This window comes from Siphateles boraxobius, unplaced genomic scaffold (assembly GCF_051911475.1).
Source record: "Siphateles boraxobius isolate OS27281-9 unplaced genomic scaffold, OSU_SipBor_1 7, whole genome shotgun sequence".
Lineage (NCBI taxonomy): Eukaryota > Metazoa > Chordata > Actinopteri > Cypriniformes > Leuciscidae > Siphateles > Siphateles boraxobius.
In genome coordinates this window covers 37,770,154-37,794,152 of record NW_027509197.1, presented here as the reverse complement: position 1 = coordinate 37,794,152, position 23,999 = coordinate 37,770,154, and the positions used below count along the sequence as shown (strand labels likewise).

Here is a 23,999-nt window from a genome sequence, read left to right as displayed (position 1 = left end):
ATATATATATATATATATATATATATATATTTAAATAATTTATAAAGGTCTTTTGTTTTTCTAGTTGAAAGCATTGATTTTATTTATAAAATAGAAATGATCTATCAATCTATTTTTCATTCTTTCATACAGCATCCATCCATCCATATTCATTTGGGAGAGTCAAAATAGAAACTCTCAGAGAAAAAAAAATCTTTCAGTGAAAGTTTCAGTGTTGACTCTCCAAAGAAATGGAAAATGCCTGTTTTATAGAGTTTCAGAAATGGCCATTGAATACACTGAAATGATTTGGCAGCACCCCTGGCAACATTATTATGAGAACGGGCATATTCAGCAGACAAGCTACTTGATTGGTCAACATTTATTCCCACAATGCATTTCCCCCAGGAGAACATAGTCTGACATATGGCTCATTTGTTCAGCCATGCCTTTAATAATCCCACCGGCCTTTGGTCTGAATTCCCCCTCAGAACGGACACAGATCACCACGGCTTTAATTAGCAGCCCTTCAAAATGTGTTTTTTTTTAATCAGGATGTGATCAAACAAATCCACTGCTTCCCCGTGGAATTCAGTGTTTCCTCTCCAGTACATCACCGCTTTGAAGAGTAAATTACAGGACACAGTACACACTTTCTAATAAATAAGGTCTAGTTCAAGAGGAAGCTGATTCGACTGCACTGGGACTGCAGGTGTGGAGAAAATCAATGACATGCTCAAGATGTGCTCACATTTATGTTTTATTCACTTCCATTCATGCACACACATAAGAGAGCGCTGGGAACTCAAGCATGAGTGAAGAAATATGCAAACAAAGTTCAGTTTGACCTGCATTTTGTGTAGAGGTTCTATATTAATTAATTATTGTTATTTGCAAGGTATTATTTATTAAAAACAGAAGCCCTGTGTGTCATTATATCCTGTTGGCCATTTTTACTTTGATGTTTGAGCTTTGTTATTTTTGTCTGCTTATAGCAATTTGTGTCCAACAACTGATTATTAATTTAAAAATAATATATAAATAATCATTAGACTACATCATTAAAGCATGGGTTATGAATACTGTAATAATAAAAAAATACATATTTTAAATGTTTAAAAATGTTTATTAATAATTTGAATTAGCATTTATTTGTATCATTTTAGTTCTATTTTATTTATATTATCTATTATTAATTTTAGCTTTATCTTATTGTTTTGTACTGTGTAACAAGCTACAAATGCGACATTTCTCACTTGACAGTAATTATGTTAATTAGAGAAATATAAATATGTATATTAACTTATAAATGCCAGTGTTTCTTGTTAAATACACCGGGTGTTATTGGAAATATCTCCAGAGGTAGATGCAGAATTAAACAAACGCATTTAATAGTGTGAATATCAGTTAATCTCTAGTAAATATACATGCTTTAAGTACAGTACTGCACTTTTAATGCTGAGTTTCTAATGCTTTTAAGGGAATGTACAAAAACACCTGCAGTAATTATCTTAAAGACCTCAAAAAGCTCATTATTAAGACATTACGGTGTCATGCATTACAGTACGCAGGTGTACAGGGAAGATGTGCCAACAGAATGACCTGACGCTGAATTATAGTCCCTGTGCACAGCTCCTCGTGACTGTCATCGTGCCTCGTTCAGCTCAGCGGGGTTTAAAGAGTGCACCTGTTAAACAGAGGCAGGTGTGCTCACGTTAACCTGCTGGCTGATGAAGATGAAGAGGAAGCTCTGTTGTGCATGACTGTAAACACTCCTCAGGAGGGCCGTTTCTGATGCTCAATGACAATGGCGAGGTTGAAAGTGATCCAGCAACTGGGAATATGAGGACTTCTTCACTCGGCGAGCCCTTCACGTGCTGTCACTGCCGTCCACGCTCACAACTACACATGATACAGGCCCGCCGCTGACCGATGCCCCCTACAGCGCTCCCAGATACAGGCAGGTATGGAAACATCAACTATTGTTTAAACTATGTGTGGTTTATAGTTTAAATAAACCTGCTTCATGATCATCACTGGCTACCCGTGGCATCACGTATCACTATAAGGTAGTGCTGCTGACGTTCAAAGCATTAAATGGTCTTGCTCCCCAATATCTGTGTGACCTACTCTACCCAGTCCCTTAGATCAGCTGAACTTGGTTTACTGTCCATCCCTCGTTTCCGGTTGTCTACTGTGGAAGGTCTTTTAGTATTAATGCTCCTCAATTATGGAATTCGCTACCTCTTACTCTACGTAATACCTCATCTGTGGCTACTTTCAAGACCCAGTTAAAAACATATATATTTAACATGCATTTTGGATAAAGTGACTATATATATCCTATGTGACTGTAATGTATGTGTGGACGTCTAAATGTATTTGAAATGTACAATGTAAAGCGACCTTGAGCTATGGAAAGGCGCTATATAAATAAAACTTCTTCTTCTTAAATAACAGCGGTTTACAGGTTAAAATAGAAGAAGGGCATTTTTTTGGATATTACCTTTCATGTGGTGTGTAATACGGCCATTTGAGGATGTAAAAGGTCTGCAAAGTTTTAAAGATCAAAGTGCAGATAAATGGAGTTATTGTCTCCCAAAAATGGGAATCGATTCTAAACTGCTGAAACAAGTCGTCAGTAATTCCAGTCTTACTTCCTACTCAAACCTTCATAGGTTTGTAACAAATTTGCATAAAGTCCCTCCTGTGGTCTTTATTGGCCGTCAGCAAACAACGTGTACTTTGCCCCGCCCTCAAACACTGTTGTAGCTGAGACTGGAAGAGTTTTTCATGTTGTCGACGTTGCCGAATTTTTTTTTTTATGCCGCCAAAGCAAATGCGCTTTGATACACTTCAAAAGTATGTGGACTTATCTCTGTGAATTAAGTACTTAGGAAGATCTGAAGCTGAAATTCACGTATGATAATGGTCAATTTGGTTTCTAATATGTGACGTAAGTGGTCGACCAATCACATAGACTGGGCACTCTGACCAATCAGAGGAGAGTAGCTCTCAGGAAGGCGGGGTTAAGAGAGACAAAATCCTTTATCAAACGTTTCAGATACTGTGAGAAAAGAGGTGATGTCAAATGTATATTATGAGAAAATTAAAGTGTTTATTTTTTTTATTCTTGGATGCATGTAAACCTATTGTAGGAGACCTCAAAACAAAATAAGAGCCTTTAAAATAGCATAACAGCAGCACATTAATGTAATATAATTGTCTACTAAACTACATTTTTACTTTTACTGAGCATATTTCCCTCCAAATCAAGACAGATGCTTAGAAACTTATTATAGAAATATTAATAGTGCATTAGATATGAATCCAGTCTCATCGTGATATTTCGAGTGAGTTGGAGGACATGTAGAACTAGACCAGTGTTATTTTAATATTATTTATATACTATTATAGTGTTTATTAATATTTTGAATGAGCTTTTATCTTTATTTCAGCTTTCATTTTCATTTAGTTTTATATATATTACTATTTAGGTTAAATTTATTTATTTTTAGTTCAGTTTTAGTTTGCATTTATTTCCTGTTAGTAATTTTAGTGCTTAAACCTATTTAAGTTATAGTATACTATTAAGGCAACATTTCAAAATTTTTCATCTAATATTTATATTTTATTATATTTTAGCTTAATTTTAATTAACAAAAATATTTTTTTATATTTTTAGTTACCGGTAATAACCCTGAACTAGACTGCTGTTTACACATGCAAATCACAGGTGTTGTCCATATATGCTAGAGATTTAATACACTTGCTTTGCACTCGGATGACTTTCTGAAAACATTCGATGATCTGGTAGTGAATGAGTGTCTGAGATCATTCTGCAGTGTTTATACACACTTCAGGCTCTCTCTCAGAAAGAAGGACTTCTGACACAAGAGGACACAAGTATCACTTAAGGCTGAAAACATCACTTACACGGCACAGGAAAGCCAAACGTCAAGCTTTGTGATTCCTGACATGTGTGATGAGCGATGCTGACTGAGAGAAAGTCGGACAGCGGCGAGAGGATAATTAGGGATAATGAGATATTAAACCATCATGGCCACTTCCCTTTTCTTCCTGTGACTGTCAGACATTAATACTCAATCATGTTCTCTGCACAAAATCTCTCTCTCTCTTTCTGTCTGGACGCTAGGGCCTGAAACTACAGTATCAGCAGCCGTCATCTAAAACACAGCCAGTAACGCTGCTCTGACAAGTTTTCACCATTTGGCTGTCAGAAAAATATAGCAGAATTAAAGTTGAACTATTTCAAGGACTTGTTTACCCACAGTTGAAAATTCTGTCATTATTTGCTCACCCTCAAGGCCGGCCCGCGGGTTTGTGAGGGCCTGGGCAAGATCGTAAAACAAAATGCATTGAACATGAATTTTTCATGACATTTGTGCTATAATTGCACTTTAAAAGAAACACTTTGTTAACTAAAAAAGCACACTCTATATGGCCATGGGTAGTTGAAAACTACGACTAGTTTTGTTTGTGATCTAGATCTGGTTGTGTTGTGCTCATCACTTTCTACGACGATATACAGTATATGTGTCTGTGTGTGTGTGTGTGTGTGTGTGTGTGTGTGTGTGTGTGTGTGTGTGTGTGTGTGTGTGTGTGTGTGTGTGTGTGTGTGTGTGTGTGTGTGTTAAATATGTTCCTTCTACTAAGACTTAATCTATATGCATACATTGGTTTGAATAGAAAATGAAATGGCAAATGCAGGCGTGAATACAGGTTGTTTATTCCATTATAGCCCAGATAAACAGAACATTACAAAAGACTGTATCCTAGCAAATTATTCATGACAGCAAGTTAATGTGTGTGTGTGCGTGTGTGTGTGTGTGTGTGTGTGTGTGTGTGTGTGTGTGTGTTTTCTGTGTGTGTTATGTGTGTGCACGCTAACAGTCACAGCGCATATGTAGATTACTTGATTTGAAGGTCATGTGCAGTTTGGTTGGCATGATTCTAATGTACATCAGCATGTAAATGACATTGAGTTTGCAGTTTTCTAATCACAGTGGAGGGGTGAAAGAGTTTTGCAGTCTAAGCATGTGACATTCTCATTCAGACTGTTAGAGCTTACATCTAGAGATTACATGTGTTCCTCTGAGAAGTATATGCATTATTCGTTTATTGTTTGCCCAAAAGTATGAATGTGAATGTGTATACAGTTCCAGGCTATAGGGAAATCTCTTTTGTTCAAATATTATTCAAAATTTGTTAAAGAGTTGTGCTTGGATTCAATTGTTTTATTTCAGATAACGCAGTGGCTACGTTTACATGCACAATTTTTGTTTCAATTGGACTGAATTTATTCCGATTGATGAATCCGAACGTAGTGTTTACACGAACGCTAAACATGTGATTGGGCTGATGTGCGCGTTTCTATGCCACAAGCTTCAAACCGGAATAGATTTCTTTGACATGCGCACACTGCACGAATATACAGAGTTTCCTGCTGTTTGTGCATAATAAGCCTTTCTCCTACACTGGTTCTTTATTTGTTTTAAACCGCAGACTTTATATTTATCCATTTCTGGTCATAATTTGGAGTCAATGAGCATATGAACCGTTGTGCTGTGCTGCTTATATTTAACACACAGTAAAAATGCTCAAAACCTCGTCGTCGTCTTTGGATGAGAGTCTGAAATGAGGACTGGTGGGCCGTTGTTCTGCTCCACTTCACAGACGCAGAATGAAAGGAGAATTTTAGAATGACAGAACACTCATTTATATGACAATTTACTCAACAGGAAGAAGCTGGCTCCGCGTGTCATACGTCATTGCGCTTTTTCAACGTCATTGCACATGCGCAGTCCTTTCAGTTTCAGTTTTCCATTCGATCAAGTGTTTACATGTTCTCTCGATCGAATTTGGAAAAGGAATAAACCATCCCCTTTCAATCCGATCGAAATTTCATTGGGATCGAGCTAAGTCGGATCAATTAAGGTGTTTAGATGAAGGCTTTTCAGTCTGATTGAGCCGTCAATCTCATTACTATTGGATTATTTGGTTGCACGTAAACGTAGCCAGTGAAACATGCCAAATTGTGCGGATATCATTTTTGGCCTGTCATGCAAAGAAATTATGAAAAGAGAGAACCAATGAAAAATATTAATAACTGATTATGTTGTAGTCAATTTATGCTTTTTTCCGTGAGCTTTTTCTTTTTCTATGCATCTTTTATTTTTGCATAGTCAAATAAAACCTACAGCTGAAGTTTGCCTTTTATTTAGTTTTGAGGGTAAGTAAATGATGAACGAAAACTTGCAGTTGTGAGTGAATTATTAATTTATTCTGCCAGGCACTGTACATGTTGTAATGGAGAATGGATCATCTTCCCTCTAATTGGCCCTTTTATAGCACTTGGCTTTCAATGCACATAATGTGTCTTCATTTGCCACTTTGAGTGGTTTGGGCAATCTGTTTTGCAATGCATCTTGGTTGCATTTGCTATGTGGTTCAGACCAGATATCTGTTTGATTACTCAATACATATTATATAGCAAATCTCAGGTGTGATTTTTATCGCCCAGCTCTTTATATAAAGATGGATATATAAGTATGTCCCACATATGTATCCGCATAAATACTGTACATTGATACGGTAATCTCAGCTGCTTGACTGCTTAATTTGTCGTAAAATGTAAACTATATTATCACAGCACTAATCTGCTAAATGCTACTGTAGGGCATGAAAATATTAAGATATTCTAAACATTTACAACAACAAACCTTTTGTATTATTATGATTGTATATATTTGAGTCCAATTCACTAATTGACTATGCAAATTAGGTAATGCAGCCTGTACAATTTCAATTTCAATGTTGCATGGCCACATTTACACATGCGGTATGCTATTCAGAACACTGTCATATGACATGCTTTCACATCATTCAAGTGTCTTGATACTCATTCAGACACATGCATATCTGTTGTGTGTGTAAGCCCCGACTCAGTCACACTTTGGTGCTTCATTAGGTTTCGGCCTTATTATAACACCTACAGTACAACCAAGGTTCAGCAGTGAGTCCTTTACCCCTTTTCCACCAAAAAAGAACTGGTTCAGAACTGGTGCTGGTTCAAAGTTGGTTCTGAGTTGGTTCAACTTGCGAACCTTCTCAGAACCGGTTTGTCTTTCCACTGACTAGAGCGCCCAGCGAACGACGTCGTTACGTCATTGTGTACGTCGCTATACGTCTCAGCTAGAAATGCTTGCAAGTACAACATTACTTTGGGATTATTTCTAACTCGTGTACCAAGAAGGCTTTAAAAACAATTGAAATATGTAAGTCTTTTAATCTTTTCCTTTGATATGTAATCTTTTCTGATTAGTTATGTACCCCTGTCTTGTGTCTTTTTTCTTTCCGTTTATTTTTTCTATATTGTGACTGTTTTCTTCTTTGCTTACATAATGTTTTCAATAAAAAAATTAAAAATAAAAAAAAGCTAGAAACGCTTGCGCCAACTTCAAGCATAACAAATACAATGGCGGACTACATCGTGTTTCTGCAAATGTTTCTCCTGGCTTTGCGATCCTATATTATGGTCAGAAAAGATGTATAGAACACATCTAAACCCGCCCCCAGCCCCTGCCGTAAGCATGACGTGGTAAAAGAACGGTTCTCTGGTTCTAGTCCAGCAAAGAGTTGGTGCCGCTTTGGAACCAGTTTTCCTGGCCGAGAACCGGTTCTTTGCCTGTCGAAACACAAAGAACTGGTTCGCGAGTAGGCACCGGCTCCGAACCGGCTCTCAAAATGCTTTTGTGGAAAAGGGGTACTTGTTGACTCTTCGTGACACCCGGAGGCAGAAAAACACACACACACACACACACACACACACACACACACACACACACACACACACACACACACACACACACACACACACACACACACACACACACACACACACACACACACACACACACACACACTCTCCAAACACTTTGCAACATTCTCCACTATAAATAACCTTCACCTCCTAGAGCAGCGCGTTTGCTAAGTGAGTATTTCTAGAGATGCTGAAGCTGTGCAGATCTTTAAACGACCACACGACCCCCACGGACACCATCGCCCACCCGGCACTGGCCGAGGAAGTTCAGGAGACCATGGAGATCATAGATGCATTATATCACCTGCTTCCTTTATTCATCCTCACAGAGGCTCTTTCTGTATATGATCTGGTTCATATCAGCCAGTTCACTGTCCATCTGTTCACACAAAACCCATTATAATCAGTGATGCTGTCTACACTGGATGATGCGACAAAACAAATCCCTGACTGTAAACCGCTGCTATTCTATTTCTGACATACTCAATTCGCTCGGGTTACTTCTGACACGAAGAACAAATATATTTGCAATGGTCGCTTTGTCGCGTGGCCTTTGGTTGTGGCCAGCCTAAGGCACACCTGTGCAATAATCATGCTGTCTAATCAGCATCTTGATATGCCACACCTGTGAGGTGGATGGATTATCTCGGCAAAGGAGAAGTGCTCACTAACACAGATTTAGACAGATTTGTGAACATTATTTTAGAGAAATAGGCCTTTTGTGTACATAGAAAAAGTCTCAGATCTTTGAGTTCAGCTCATGATAAATGGGGGCAAAAACAAAAGTTTTGCATTTATAATTTTGTTCGGTATTTATAGATGCCACCTACGTCACTACCAATAGAACGCCGCCATATATACGACCGATCTCGCCCGGCATGGCCACCCAAACTGCCAATTTGAATAAGAGGGAGAGACAGAGATACCTGGAGAAAATTTTAATTTTAGGCTTCGATCCTTATTTGTTACCCCCAGCTTTCTTTTGTCCATTATTATCTCCCCCAGACTTGCCCCAATTTGCCTTCCATGATATATATATATATATATATATATATATATATATCTTATGCATAATCGCTCCCCATACAGTGGGGATCGCTTGAAGGCTTTCAAAAGTACCAATGCATATCAATATGATGTGGCTGGATGGGTAAAAGATGTAAAAGTGCGGCACCTGGCCACCAAGGATTTATATTTAATAATGGGAAATGTAGGTATTATATAAAAAAAACTAAAATATATGATTTTGGTGGTAGTTTGCTCTGACTAGGTAGCGAGTTGTTAGCTAAGTAAGTGGCTAACAGCTGGTAGCTTGCCAGCTGTTAGCCACGGCTCACGGCTAGCTGTCATTAATCTGGATTAGGCCTTCGCGATAGTCAATAAATCAATTAATCGCACAATAAAAAAAATGAGCTTGATCATTTCCATTTGCATGCTTGTTTGTTTTCCTCGTCTCTCTCTCTCTCTCTCTACCAAAGAGACTGGATGACAACTCTGTTTAAGAAATAACCGACATATTTTACGTGAATACTCTCCAAAACGGACATTTAAACATAACATTGTGTGTATTTGTCCATTCAGACACGAAACAGAGCCAAGTGCACAACATATTGCAGGCATTACTGAGACCATCGGTTGTAAAGATGGCACTACAATGACGTCATGTGACCCGAACTAATATGATCAGACAGTCTTCAGTCTATTTTCTGTGTTTTTTTCTGTGTCCATTTCAGATGGACCAGCTCTTAATCTGCATTCAAAAACACCACTAACTGTGATTGGTCTCTTTACGTGTCGTTCTGGTCCCCCAATGTTCCCGACAGAATCCTGTCACCCGAAATGACAAAAAGAAGACCATATTGTATTGTTCTGCCGGCCGGGAACTAAAGCCGCTCATGCTGATGAGCGTGTTAAATCCTTGATATGAAGCCAGTTACGAAAGCGTCCTTCATGTGATCTGAGAGGAGACGACGCCAACATCCCACCTGCTTCTGAGAGTCTCAGCGAGAGCCTCCTGTCTAATTAACATGCTCTGTTGAGAAACACCCACTGCGCTCAACCGTTCCACACGCCGGCCAGTTAAAGCACTTCCACTGCAGACACTGGTCTGAACACGACTGATTACACTGGCTGGTTTAGCACAGCGGAGGTGCGGTTGTGAAGGAGTCACTAGGAAGTCGCAAAGTGATTCCTGCATGATTTTAATTCCGTCAATCAAAGATAATTAGAGAAGTTTCTGAACACATAAAAGTGGAATAGGGAGAGTTTCAGATTTGTTGTCAATGCATTAGCAAACAAAGCCTTTCTGTATAGAGCACAACAGCAGGAAGATAAAATAGGAATGTTGTTCTTTTGAACTTTCTGTTCACCAATGAATCCTGAAAAAACATGCATCACTGTTTCCACAAAAATATGATGCTAAATGATAAAATGACACTAATAATGGAAAGTGTTTGCACTCACTGATTTCAGATTTGGCAGGCGGGGTGATGTCCAGTCTCTCCATAGAGTCCATGCTCTCCTCGTCTAGAACATAATCGAAGTTCAGGATGAACATCATCACAACTCCTTCCTGGTTCTTCACTGGGATGATGTGAGTGTTACACTGGAAGTCTGATCCTAGAAGAGGAAGATGAAGACGTGTTTCATTTCCAAAAGCACAACTCTGATCTGGTTTATTTGGTCCTGTTACCAGCACTCGTCTGCTGTCTGGACCACATCTCACTTGTTCAAGAAGACTCATTCTGAAAGCTGAAGATTATAAACTGCCAAATCAAGCAGATGAAACAGAGAAATAAATCACCATAACAAGGTACTGTCCTTATCGTAAAAATGGTTTCATTTAAAAGGAAAAGTGGCAATTCACTCATGTTGTTCCATACACTGTATGTTTTCCATGGAAGACATTTTGGGAGAATTTTCATGCAGAACTTTTCCATAAAATAACCATAGTTGTCCATTGTTTATAGTGGATAAAAAGTACACAAAGTGTAGTGCATTTTACTATATTTCAAGTTTTCTGAAGTCAAATTTAAGCTGTTATTCACTGAAAATATTCCCTTTTAGTTTTTCAAAATACTTTTTTTTCCTTCTTTTAAAAAAAAAAAAAATTATACATGAGTTTAGTTTTTGAATGTCAGGTTTTCAGTCTTCTTTTGGCACTATTTTCATTTGCAAAAAAAAAATGAAATTTTTACTGGGATTAAAAAGCTAAATAATAAATTTTGATATAATTTTTATTTTTATTTAATATTTTATTTAATATTTATTTTATTACCATATATCAGGCATCATTTGATGGGGAATAAGGTTAAATTTTATTGTCAGTGCATTAATTAATACAACTTTCTCTATAAAGCAGAAGAACTGGGTTCTGGAATAAAAATGTAAATACTTTTCATATATTTAATGATATATATATATATATAAAGCTGATGTGGTGTTGATAAAATGTGTTTTGGTTTTTTTTTTGGGGGGGGGGGGGGGGGGTATTGTTTTTATTTGTACCCTGCCAGGGGACTGCAGATGTAAAATAGCCTATGGCTAACTCTGGTACAATGCATCAAATGGCAACATTTATGTTATAGCTTGTACATGGTCCCTAATAAAAAAAAAAGAAAAAAAAATTATATATATATATATATATATATATATATATATATATAAGGATAGTCAGTAGTTTAAAATTGTACCGTCTTTTCCTTTGTAACATTCACAAAGCATTAATGCAAAATGTTAGCTTTAGAATCAGTAGAAATGATAGTTGCAGGATAAAACCCAACAGAACATAATTAGACGCCTGAAAATGCTGTTCTTGTGAGCTCCATCAAAGCAGATGGGCCGAAGCATGACGCACTTATTTGCACTATACCGCAGGAGAAGGTGAGATTCGGGAGCTGAACCTGAAGGACTGAAGAGGTGATGGCAGCTTTCATCTGCTCTCTGATACCAACGCTACATTACTCAAATACCCTCTCCAGCTCCACAAGAGAGAGAGAGATAGAGAGAGAGAGAGACTATCCTGAGCTGGAGGGTGTGATCATGGATAAATGTGGTGAATCAGACCCAGAGGTCAGAGGTCACAGCCTGTGCCTCTCTCTCCACAGGCTTAGCCCTGTTCAGCTGCTGTTTTTCTGCAGGCCGTCCCACGTGGACACACAGGGACTTAGCAGGGCATGACAGGCACAGTCAATTTGTCCACATGGACTTTTTTCTTTCATACAACAGATAGTATCTATCCTGGAAGCTGATTGAGACGAGAGTCACGACCGCGGGATCCGAATGGACAGAGTTTTGAAGGTGCGGATGAGGGACGGGAGATGCTGATATGAACGCATGCCGAATATATTTATCTAATAATAACAGCACGCAGAATCAGTCGGTCACTGGAGATCTAAAGCATTGTGTGTGTGTGGAAATGGCAAAAAATAGCCTATAGACACCAGAACGAGAGAATCTAACTGGACCAGGACTGAAATAACGCATAGACTTCTTCCTACAGGCTTTTGGGGGTGGGAATGGGACAAAACGTGCATGACAGTTTGGGTGGGAGTGGGATAAAATGTCTGTCTGCATGTGTATGACCAACAATTCAAAAACACTGCAAACAGAATACAAACACACATTCTGTGTGAAGCGGAATATTATCGTTAACTAAAACTAAAACTAACACCACAAAAAACATGTTCATTACTTGAAATAAAATAAATACTAACTGAAATAAAAGCAACATTTCTCATTTTTCATTTAGTTTAAGTAAATGACTAAAACTAAACAAACTAAAACTAAAAACTGTTTAGATACATTTAAAAACAACAACAAGAACACTCAACAAAATTAAAGTTAAAATAAAAAACATTATAAATAATAATAATAATAATTTTAATTCAAAATATTTACAACAAATCTAATATTATATTAGTTACATTAAAAAAAACACTGGGGTGAACGACCCGTAATTCTCCCTCAGGCCGATTGAGAAACTTAATTGCAAAATGAAGCAAAATACTTAATTTTATTAACTTAAAATAACTTAACATTATTAATAAGTTTTTATATTGTTATATATTTTATATTAACAAAAGTTATATATTATTTAATGGACCTGAGCTAACATGAACTAACAATGAATAGTTTTATCAACTAACATCAACAATGAAATAATAAATAATGTAACCAATGTATTGCTCATTGTTAGTTCATATAAGTTAATTATCTAACGTTAACTAATGAACCTTATTGTAAAGTGTTACCAAATTAACCCATGAATTTACATGCCTTTTTCAATTTTAATCAGGATTACTGGATAAGAATTGTAAAAAATAATTTTCAATTCACACAAATAGCAGTTTCTAGACAATAAAAACATCTAGAACTGTGCAGAAAAAAGTGACTATAAATATTTTTCACAACTTTTAATAATTTTATTTAGTTAAGTATTTATTCATTTTATAGTTTTTTGTATTAATCAAAAATTATATTTTTAAGAATGTATTCATTTTAAACTTTATGAATTTGAATCACTATTTTAAAATTCCTTGATATTTCCAGGTTTTCATTTGGCTGGACGGATATATTGGTCTACTAACTAGGTAAAATGCATTTTTAAGGTGTGAATCAAATTACAAGATCAAATTATTTTATTTGCATATACACTACCGATCAAGTTTGGGGTCAGTAAGATTTTTAATGACTTTGACAGTCTTTATTTGATTAAAAATACAATAAAAGCAGTAATATTGTGAAATATTATTACAATTTAAAAGAACCTATTTCCTTTTGAATATATTTTAAAATGTAATTTATTCCTGTGATTTTCAGCATCATTACTCCAGTCTTCAGTGTCACATGATCCTTCAGAAATCATTCTAATATGAAACATTTCTTATTGATGTCAATGTTGCCTGGTGCTGCATTATATTTTCCTTAATGAACAGAAAGTTTGAAATACAAAATATTTTGCAACATTATAAATGTGACTGTATTATCAGCAGAAATGTGCTGACTGAGATCTGGTCCAGAACAGCAGTGTTAACACACTATTCTTTCTCTCTTCAGGCCCTACACACTCCTCATGGTCACAGTCACACTCAGCAAGAGCCAAATATATCAGCGCTGAAGCTCATTCAGGACACAAGTCTAGGGAGGCTTCTTCAACATGCTGGACTAAGCATTTCCAGCATCCTGAGCAGTGCATCAACGTCTCCGGCACCGGAAGGTATCATTAATGCTTCTAACGCAACACCAGCAGGAAAGATGGATCAAATGAGACGCGGAATATTCTGCAGCAACTCTCATCAAATGTAATTTAATCTACACGTTTACTATAATCTAATGAGCATGCAGAGGAGAAGTGCTCTGAAACATGAAGAACATCATGTCCTGGCAATGACAAGATACAATCACAAAATCATTTCAGCCATTTACGAAGATGTCCTAATGCTAGACTGGAAATAGGCAGAATGTAAAATTAAATGCGCAGCTTATTAAAGTTAAAAGCATTAGGCCTGTTTTACGCTGAACACAAAATCGGTCAGATTTGCTGAATAGAAAGTGCTGTTTGTTAGATCATTTGAAACATAATTTAAGAGATTGTACAATGAAAAGTAAAAAAAAGACATTCTAGAAAAATGAAAAATCAACCATAAATAATTCCATGATTTTTTAAACGTATTAATTGTAAGGTTATTAGAATAAAATAATTGTTTATTCACTTAAAAATAAAATTTGATTTATCTTCCTTTTATACTTCTACCTGACCTGACTGATTCCAGATTGATTCAGTCATATTAAATAATATAATTGACTTGAATGTCATCACATGAAGCACATATTTTAGGTCATTTGACAAAACATTTACAGTAAAAACCTTTAATCACATATAGCTTTTATGCAGTTCACTTACAGTAAATAGCTCTGCAGGATGAATTTATGAATGTATAATGTACATTCAAGAAATAGTAAATGCTGTTCAGAAAAACTCTGATGTTCTGAATGCATAAAGTCTGAATCTACGTGATCCCCTCAAAATGACAGCATTTCAATGCTTAAATCCTGCTTATGTTAAACACTTCAACAAAATCTTCTTCTGCTTATATGGAAAAAAACCCATGATGGAAATATGAGTGTCTCCAGAGGAAAACGAGAGGAGTTCAGAGCGATTTTCCTAAAAAATGTTTGCTATTTTTTAGCAAAAACATACTTTTTAGTCTTTAACCACCCACTATCCAGTTTAAGCAGATTCAATTCCATTCAATTCAATTCTATTTACTAGAGGTGAAAATCGAATGTTTCATCATATAACATCGATTATTTTACCAAGCAATACAATACCTGTCATAACTAAAAGCATGCTTCAATGCCATTATGATTTTGATTAGATTAAGGGTCCTGCAATCAATATATTGATATTATTACTGTATATTTTGTGACTATTTTACTCATTTTATTAAGTCACAAATTCAACCAAAACACAACATAACAAACTCTCTGAAAATGGCAAATCCTGTATCCTAATTAGAACGTCCACAGCAAAAAAATTACACTTTAGTTTTTAATTTTCAAGGAACTAGCGTGTCTATTAATGGGTAAAGCTACAGTAACGTCTTCAGTCAGCTTTCCATCTAAACTGGTTATAGTATCTCTTAAGCCTAGTGAATGTTTTATGAGTAGTAGGATAATCTCTCTCTCACTTTTTAATTATGAGACATAACCATATTCATCCGCACAGACACGCAGAGCCGAAGCACAACCGAAACAATCTTCTTCCTCAAAATGGATGCAGTTTTTAAAAGTCAAACTAGTCTCTTTCAAGACATATTTCTTTAGGAAATTGCAGGCAAATACTGTATGTATGAGAGTTTAAAAAATTAAAAATAGGCTTTTATATACTACCGTTCAAAAGTTTGGGGTCGGTAAGATTTGTAATGTTTTTAAAAGAAGATTCTTCTGCTCACCAAGGCTGCATTTATTTGATTAAAAATACAAAACAAACCCAGTAATATTGTGAAATATTATTTCAATGTAAAACAGCTTTTCTATGTGAATATATATAGTAAAGTGTAATTTATTCCTGTGATCAAAGCTGAATTTTCAGCATCATTACTCCAGTCTTCAGTGTCACATGATCCTTCAGAAATCAGTATAATATGATTATTTGATGCTCAAGAAACATTTATGATTATTATCACAGTTGAAAACAGTTGTGCTGCTTCATATTTTTGTGCAAACCGTGATTCATTTTTTTCAGGATTCTTTGAAAGTTCAAGAGAAAAGCATTTAATTCAAAAACAAATATTTTGCATTATTATAAATGTCTTTACTGTCACTTTTGATCGATTTAATGCGTCCTTTCTGAAGAAAAGTATTAATTTCTTAAAAAAAGAAAAAAAGTCGTATTGACCCCAAACTTTTTGACGGTAGTGTATATATATATTTCTTTTATTTTACATGTTAGTCTTTTGGATACACCGTTACACCCCTACTATCAAGTATATCACTTTATATAGTATTTAAAGATTTGTTTCATTCTTTTCAGTACAACATTCTGGCTACTTTCTCAGTAAATATGCCAGATCGCTTACTTATAACTTGGACTGTAATTCGTTCATACTGATTCTTCCCCCGTCAGCATCTGAGCTCTTATGAAGATCTGTGTGTTCACAAACACAACCGTCTTCTTCAAAACTGATGTGCCGTTTGCAGACGGATCAAAGACTCACTGCAGAACATGTATATATGTCTGTTGTGCTCATGTTCAGATGTCTCACATTGGTAGTCTTCATTAGAAGCATGCTGACTGTCTGTCCTACTAAATATAACTACTGTAGTCATTCAGAGCAGTCATCCATATAGACATTTTCATTTTGTTAGTCTAACCAGTTTGAAATATGAGGTCAGTTTTAAAACGGCACTAATATACTATATTATACCCTTTTACAAAGTCTTGATTCTGTTTTTGGGCTCTACTAGAATACTTGAATGTTGTAAAAACACAAATTTTTTCCCATATTCTGCATTATTGCAGCTCGTCTTTTCTCCTTCTGTCAGTAACGCTCCGTTTAGTTCCTGTCTTTGTGAAGCCCCTCCTTCTGAAAAAGCACACTGTGCTCTGATTGGTCGGCTGGATCAGTGTGTTGAGATTAGGGTTGTAACGGTATACCGGTATGGCGGTTTATCACGATATTGACATGTATGATTTTCATATCGTGAACATTTGCTTATCCAAGGTTTTGGAAAAAAAATTAAACCAGATCTCACCAGTGCATATGCAACTTCTTTCCACTTGAGCTTAGACTTTACCAATACATGTACAGCAGAGAAAATGTCTGAGACAGAGGTTGCAAATTCTAATCTCTTTCCCCCCGCCGAAAAAAAGTTGAAATCTGCAGTGTGGGAATACTTTGGGTATCCGAAAAACGAACGCGGGGTTTTCCTTGAAGGTGGATATCCAGTTGTGTCCAGAAATGTGGACGAAGAGTGTCTGCAAAAGGAGGATATACGTCGAACAGGTTCTCCAATATTCGCGAACACCATCCCTCCCTGCAGATAAAGTTCCATTTACAACTTAAGGCCGTATTATTTCCATTTTGACGCAGATGTCATGAAAAAAGCGCAATTTGATAGATGGATGAATAAATCTAAAATATAGCTGTGCAATAAATCAAATCGCTATATGAGTGTGTGTCAAAAAACTGCTATACTGTAAATCTATATTCTGTAGTATGTGTGACGCTCATGGTGTTTAAAGCGTCTGCCGTCTCACTCACTATATGAGGACGTGAACACATGAACATATCCAGAGCTGCTCTGAGAGAAATAAATGAGCATTTCATAATTTTATTTAAAAGAATCATCGTTAAATACACTCTTGACTGAAACTCAAAGGAGTTTAGTACAACCTGTCAAAATAAAAGTTCATAGACTCATTAAAAAATGTCATTAAAAAAAGTTTGTTTTAATAAACCATGTTCAACCAAAAAAAACGTATCTGTTTTCATTCATTTTAGGGTCATTGTAGCTGATGATTATAATTATAATGATTCTTTAATACCGTATACCGTGAAACCATGATATTTTCTGAGACGATTATCATACCGTGAAAATCTCATACCGCTACAACCCTAGTTGTGATTGGTCAAGTGCTTTGAGCGTGTTTGGGAAATGTCCCGCCCCTTAACATAACGACCAGTTTCAACACAGTACTAACTAACTCAACCAGGCTCCGCCCCTTTATTCTGCGTATGAATTATTTAAATGAGGAATATTGTGACGTGTTCGTTCCCGGAAGAAACTCAAGACTACAATGGAGGCGTTTCAGGGAGTTCAGAAACACTGACACTGATATAGAGAATAACTCATGCTGGAGGGACTTTCAGAGCTTTTCCTGCTCAAACAGCATCATTACACACTAAAGAAAGACGAACATGTAAAAAATAAATAAATATAAAAAGGATGTGATGCTTTCATTCAAATCTTTTCTGGTCATTTAAATGGTCATGTACAAATGAGGTCCTTACCAATTAATTATTTAAGTTAAAATCATGGCATTTGAGTTTCACAGCATCACTAATGACACTATGATGACTCTTTCTCTAATTAATTATGAAACAATGACGCAGATTGTGTATCCACTTGCAGTCTGTGTGTTTGACATGTTTGGGCACCGTCACAGGTCAGTCAAGTTCAGTCAGCTCTAGTACAACTTGCACATCTACAACTTTACCACACTAACTAAACAGGGCCATTCCTGTTCTGCACAAGCGTTTCAACTCTTACATAAGTATTTTTATATGGCTAATTATGCACCAGATTTAATTGATTCATTATTTCCTGATTATTTACACAATCACAAGTTGATCAGAGGTGTATTAATCATTCTTAGTGAAAGATTGAGTCAACTTGCATGAGGACATAAACTTGAAGATCATTTGTCTTCTACATATTATATGTTCTACATATATTAAATGTCCATATTATCATGTATAAATTGATCAAACTGATGTGTTAGGATGACAAAAATAACTAATGTCACCAAATTCATCAAATCTAATACTGAAAGTACTGTAATACTGTTATACCTGTACTGTTATAAATCTGTTACTTACTTACGTGCTGTTTTTTTTTTTACTTGCACACACTGTGCTTTTTACATTATTCATAAGCAACAATTAAAGATAGTTATATTCTACACATTACTGAGATGCAGACTCTCTCGTTTGCTTCACACAGTAAAGTGTGTGTGTGATTAGTCTCGGTTCTGGGACTGGGACACCTGTAAAAGACACCGCAGACATTGTGACAGAGATGTGATACACACAGATCTAGTGTCTTGATGAAGGTAAAGTTAAGGGAAAGAGGTCAAGAGGAAGGTTAGGACACACACAAGACTTTATAATATTTTGTATAAATCCTAATGGAGCAAGGGAATTTAGTTTATGTGATTTGTATTCAAAATGTTTTATTAAGCTCTAGTTTTTTTTTACTCAATTAAAATTCTTAATCCATAATGATTTGAGTCAGTTCGATGGAATATTACTACTATTGAAATTCGTAAATCAAAAAAAAAAATCAAAATAAATTTGAAGTGTACAGATGTTTCATTTATATTTAAATTGAAATATTTAATTGAATTAATTAAAAAAATAAGTTTAGAAATTAAATATGTTATTTCAGCCAGTTATTTTAGTATCATTGATCTATTATAGTTTTTATTAATATTTTGAATTAGATTTTATTTCATATTTTATTTTTTTCATTTGAAATTCAGATACAATTTTAGTGATTTTCTTGAGTGTTTTTGTCATTTAAAAAAATATGTCTAGCTTTTTATCAAGTAGTTTTTGTTTATTTAGTTTAAGTTATTTTAGTACTTAAACTAAATGTAAATTAATCTGAAATAAAATAAGTTTAATCTTTTTTATATTTAATTTAATTTAAGTTAATGTTTATTTTATTTAAAGTAATGAATTTGTTTAGTTTTTTTAAACGGTGTTAGTTTTGGTTAGAATTCTGCACCATTGGTGTCACAAAATGGAAAAAAAGGTTCTAGTTTTCATATAGGCCTGGTTTCACAGACAGGGTTTAGATTAAGCCAGGATTAGGCCTTAGTTTAATTAGCACATATGTAGCTTTTATAAACGGTCCTTAGGGGGGAAAAAACATATTTTAAGATGTATCAGTGCAAATTGCTTTCAGTTAAAACAGCTCAAACATGCATTTAAGTCTGGACTAGGCTTAAGCCTTGTCTGTAAAACCAGGGGATAATGCTTTATTTTTTTAAAGTTGCATAGCGGGCAGCAGTAGTTGGTACCTGGCGTGTCTGGCTGGGATCACTGTGTTTCTGGGCATTTAGAGCATAGACAGATGGACCAAACACTAGTTGAATGAAGAGATCTCTTTACATCCTGATCCATGCTGAAAGTCACCTCTAATCTACAGAGTCTGGCGTATCAGAGCTGTCAAGTGCATTAGTGTGTGTTTAAAGTGCAGCTTCAGTGTGTGAATGCAGCGGGGTAATATGATTGAAAGTGCCCCAATTATGATTTGAAGGATATTATCTTTCATGTTCTGTGTAATAGAGCTGTTTGTGAATGTAAAAGGTTGGCATAGTTTGAAGTCCCAGAAGAATCGATTCTGAACTGCCTGAAATGAGTCGTCAGTAATTCCAGTCTCACTTCCTGCTTGAATCTATGTAACAAATTTGCATAATGCCCGCCTATGGTCTTCATTGGCTGCCCGTGAACGTCTACTCGACCCGTCCTCAAACACTGTAGTTGTAGCTGAGACTGGAAGAGTTTGGTTTGTGTTGTCGATGTGTTTACTTTGATGAACTTTAAAAGGATGAAGACAATCATTTGAACCGACATGATAAAACCGACGACATCGTTACTGTCCATATCCCTGAAACTGAAACCAGAAACTGACTGGTTTTCGGACCCGCCCAATACAGTAAAACTGCACATTTTAGAGTGGCCTTTTATTATGGCCAGCCTAAGGCACACCTGTGCAATAATCATGCTGTCTAATCAGCATCTTGATATGCCACACCAAGGGGTGGATGGATTATCTCGGCAAAGGAGAAGTGCTCACTAACACAGATTTAGACAGATTTGTGAACATTATTTTAGAGAAATAGGCCTTTTGTGTACATAGAAAAAGTCTTAGATCTTTGAGTTCAGCTCATTAAAAATGGGGGCAAAAACAAAAAGGTTGCATTTATAATTTTGTTCAGTGTATGATAAACAATATTGTCATTTAACATCCTCCAATGATAAAATCACTGTACGTGTGAATGGCCATTTTGTTAACAAAAAACAAAACAAAAAAAATATCACCTTTTAAATGTTTTAAGCACATTTGAAAAAGCTATCAAGATTCCAAGTCTAATTCTAATTAACTGTTAGTTGTCAAATTCTAAATTACTCAAAAATATCAATATTAAATATTAAGTCATGAATTCATAAGAACAATGGACATAACTTACATTTCAGTTTATTTTGCCTCACACAAAGCTTGTATAGTGTACTGTACATTTATGATATTAATGTGTTTGTCCTTTTCAGACACGGAGAGTACTTGATCCCTATAGTTGCATTGTATGTAAGAGAAGCAGCTCATAAATTCAGCTAAAATCTTTTTTTTTTTGACAGAAGAAAAAGAATATGCAGTTTTGGATTGACATGAGGGTGAGTAAATGATGACAGATTTTACATGTTGGTTTGAACTATCCCTTTAAATGTGAGGAGTGCAATTTGTGTGACTGTGATTTAAAGGTAAAGTGTGTATAATTTCTGTCACAAGCAGATTTAAAGGTAAAGTGTGTATAATTTCTGTCATAAGCAGACATAAAAACATAGGTTCCACCAATGGCATGAATCTGGGGTGTCCATTATTTTTGCAATTTTGTTTGGTGCTGCTAGTGACAGAAATGACTCACTTTACCAGTAAAATTACAGTCATCAGTCTGTGATCTCTGATAAAATTGAGGGAACAATTTTCTTCTCTGTCACTTTCTTCTGTTTCTTGATTTGTCACCAAAAATCCTTCATTTCACTCTCCGCTGCTCATTATAGATGTGTGTTGTGGTAATGCAATAGACTTGTTGTCAAAGCAATAACACAGAGAATATTAAAGCAATAGCACTTAAGTGACTCTACTGTACGTACGTTACCAGACTCTTCTCAAGTTCCAGAACGGAAAGATACCCTTGTTAAATTCTTAAGAGCCCCCAGATTACAGCAGTTAACCCTTGACACTCACGTTGAGCAGGTCTATAGCACTGATGTATCCAGTGACCTGATTCATGTTACAGAAGTCAGACGACAGGTAACCTTTAACCTGTACTGTAACATCCTTTCTTTAAGCATTTCTCTATAACAGATTCTCAGCTGTCACTTTCACCATTGAAAACACGCTGTTAACAGCCTTCAAAACATTTTGTTTGTGATATTTAAAAAAAATATGTTTTCAGAATGCACAGCTACTTTTGAATGGTGGTTAATAGAGAAAGAAGCATTTTGTTATTAACCCCCCAATATATATATATATATATATATATATATATATATATATATATATATATATAATTGGCTCATAAGGGTCATTTGTGATTCAGTGAGTCATTTGTGATATGTTTACATGCCTCCAGTGAGAACAACGCAATAGAACAACATGTTGTCTTTGTATTTAGTATTTCTATCACATCATAAATCATTCAGTTACAGTTTTTTCTTATGCAACTGGTTCTTGACTGGTTCTGATATTTGTATGGGCCATTTCACATTTCCGGGGTTCTCAGAAGAATAAGTTGTCATAGTTGGCTAAACTTCAAGCAACTAAAAGCAAATATAAAAATTTGTTTTTTTACTCCAATACCAGAAAAAACATACATGACTCCAGATTGAGAGATTGTTCATAAAAGAGAGTGATGTCCAATTTGTTGTCAGCTTTAATTTGTTTTTTGTAATTTACTGCCAAGGTAATGCAATACACAAAGCATAGCGTTATAAAATATATTAAAAAATGTTTTAATTAAAATATGAAAAACTTAAAAGATTTGCAATGTTGATAACTGTGGAAATGTGTAATCACAAGCTATGTTTCCATCCAAAGTTGCAAATTTAACGTAAGGGCAAAATTGGTATACTGCATCATATAAAACATTTGCGAATAAACCAGCATTTCCATCCCATGTGTTCAAGAGAACAAAATTGTCACTTCCTGGGAAATTGACGCAAAATATCTGTAGGAAAATTGAAAGTTGCTCTTTTTCATAAATCATAAATGACATCCCAGAGCGCACAGAAGAAACGCAATAAACCGTATCATGTTATCTTGCACTTGGATGCTGGTGTTTGGAAACGCAATGGTGACAGTTCTGGGAGATCATTCATTATAAACAACCATTTTGATGGCAGACTTTGCCTCAGGCATTACAAAACAACTAAACCAACATTTGACATGCTGTGCAATTCAAATTGGTCCAATGGGTCCCATCATCTTCTTTTTGAAAAAAAAATATAAATAAATTACACACCTCACTTAAGTGCATATGTTTTTTATGCACACTTTTAGAATTTATACACATCTTTGGCATTTCCATCCAACATTTTTCATGCAATATACACATTTGCATAAAAAGGATGGAAACATAGCTTCAGTCTGTGCATGCTCTGGTCTCCGTGCCCTCTGTCTATACCTGATGGCACATCTGAGACGCCTTATGGACTGTTTTTCCAGATCACTAGGCTCTTCCTCTTCCCCTTCAGCATTGAGCACGTCAGTCAGGAATCAGGATAGAGCTGCTCTCATACAGTCAGCTGTCACACAGCTACGAGACTACACCCCTTCAGTACACAAATAATAAAGAGTTTCTCTTCTGTGTGATATTACTAAATCAATCACACTTCCAGAGTCATATCTAGATACCAGATGATCATATATAACCCCTTTCACACTTACAGTCTTTACTGGTAAATTACCGGCAAATTACAGTGAAGACATTATGTGTGAACAGGACCTTTTCAAAACTACCAGTAAATCGGTTCTGGTTCTTTACCAGTATGAGAAGTTGTAACATTACCAGTAAATTACCGGCTTCATATTTTTTGTGAACAAAAAATGAAACATTACCGGTCCGGATGCCTTTGAGCCAATCATAAAGTTCTTATAAAGATGA

At 35.7% G+C, this 23,999-nt stretch overlaps 1 protein-coding gene across 1 annotated transcript in view; it reads right to left on the bottom strand.

The window, feature by feature from the left end:
- kcnh7b (potassium channel, voltage gated eag related subfamily H, member 7b) overlaps window positions 1-23,999 on the bottom strand; it is a 96,969-nt gene that overhangs the window by 52,028 nt on the left and 20,942 nt on the right. The window contains exon 3 of the mRNA XM_077215815.1: window positions 10,286-10,441. Coding sequence (XP_077071930.1) covers window positions 10,286-10,441 — 156 coding nt within the window. The remainder of the gene's footprint in view (window positions 1-10,285; window positions 10,442-23,999) is intronic.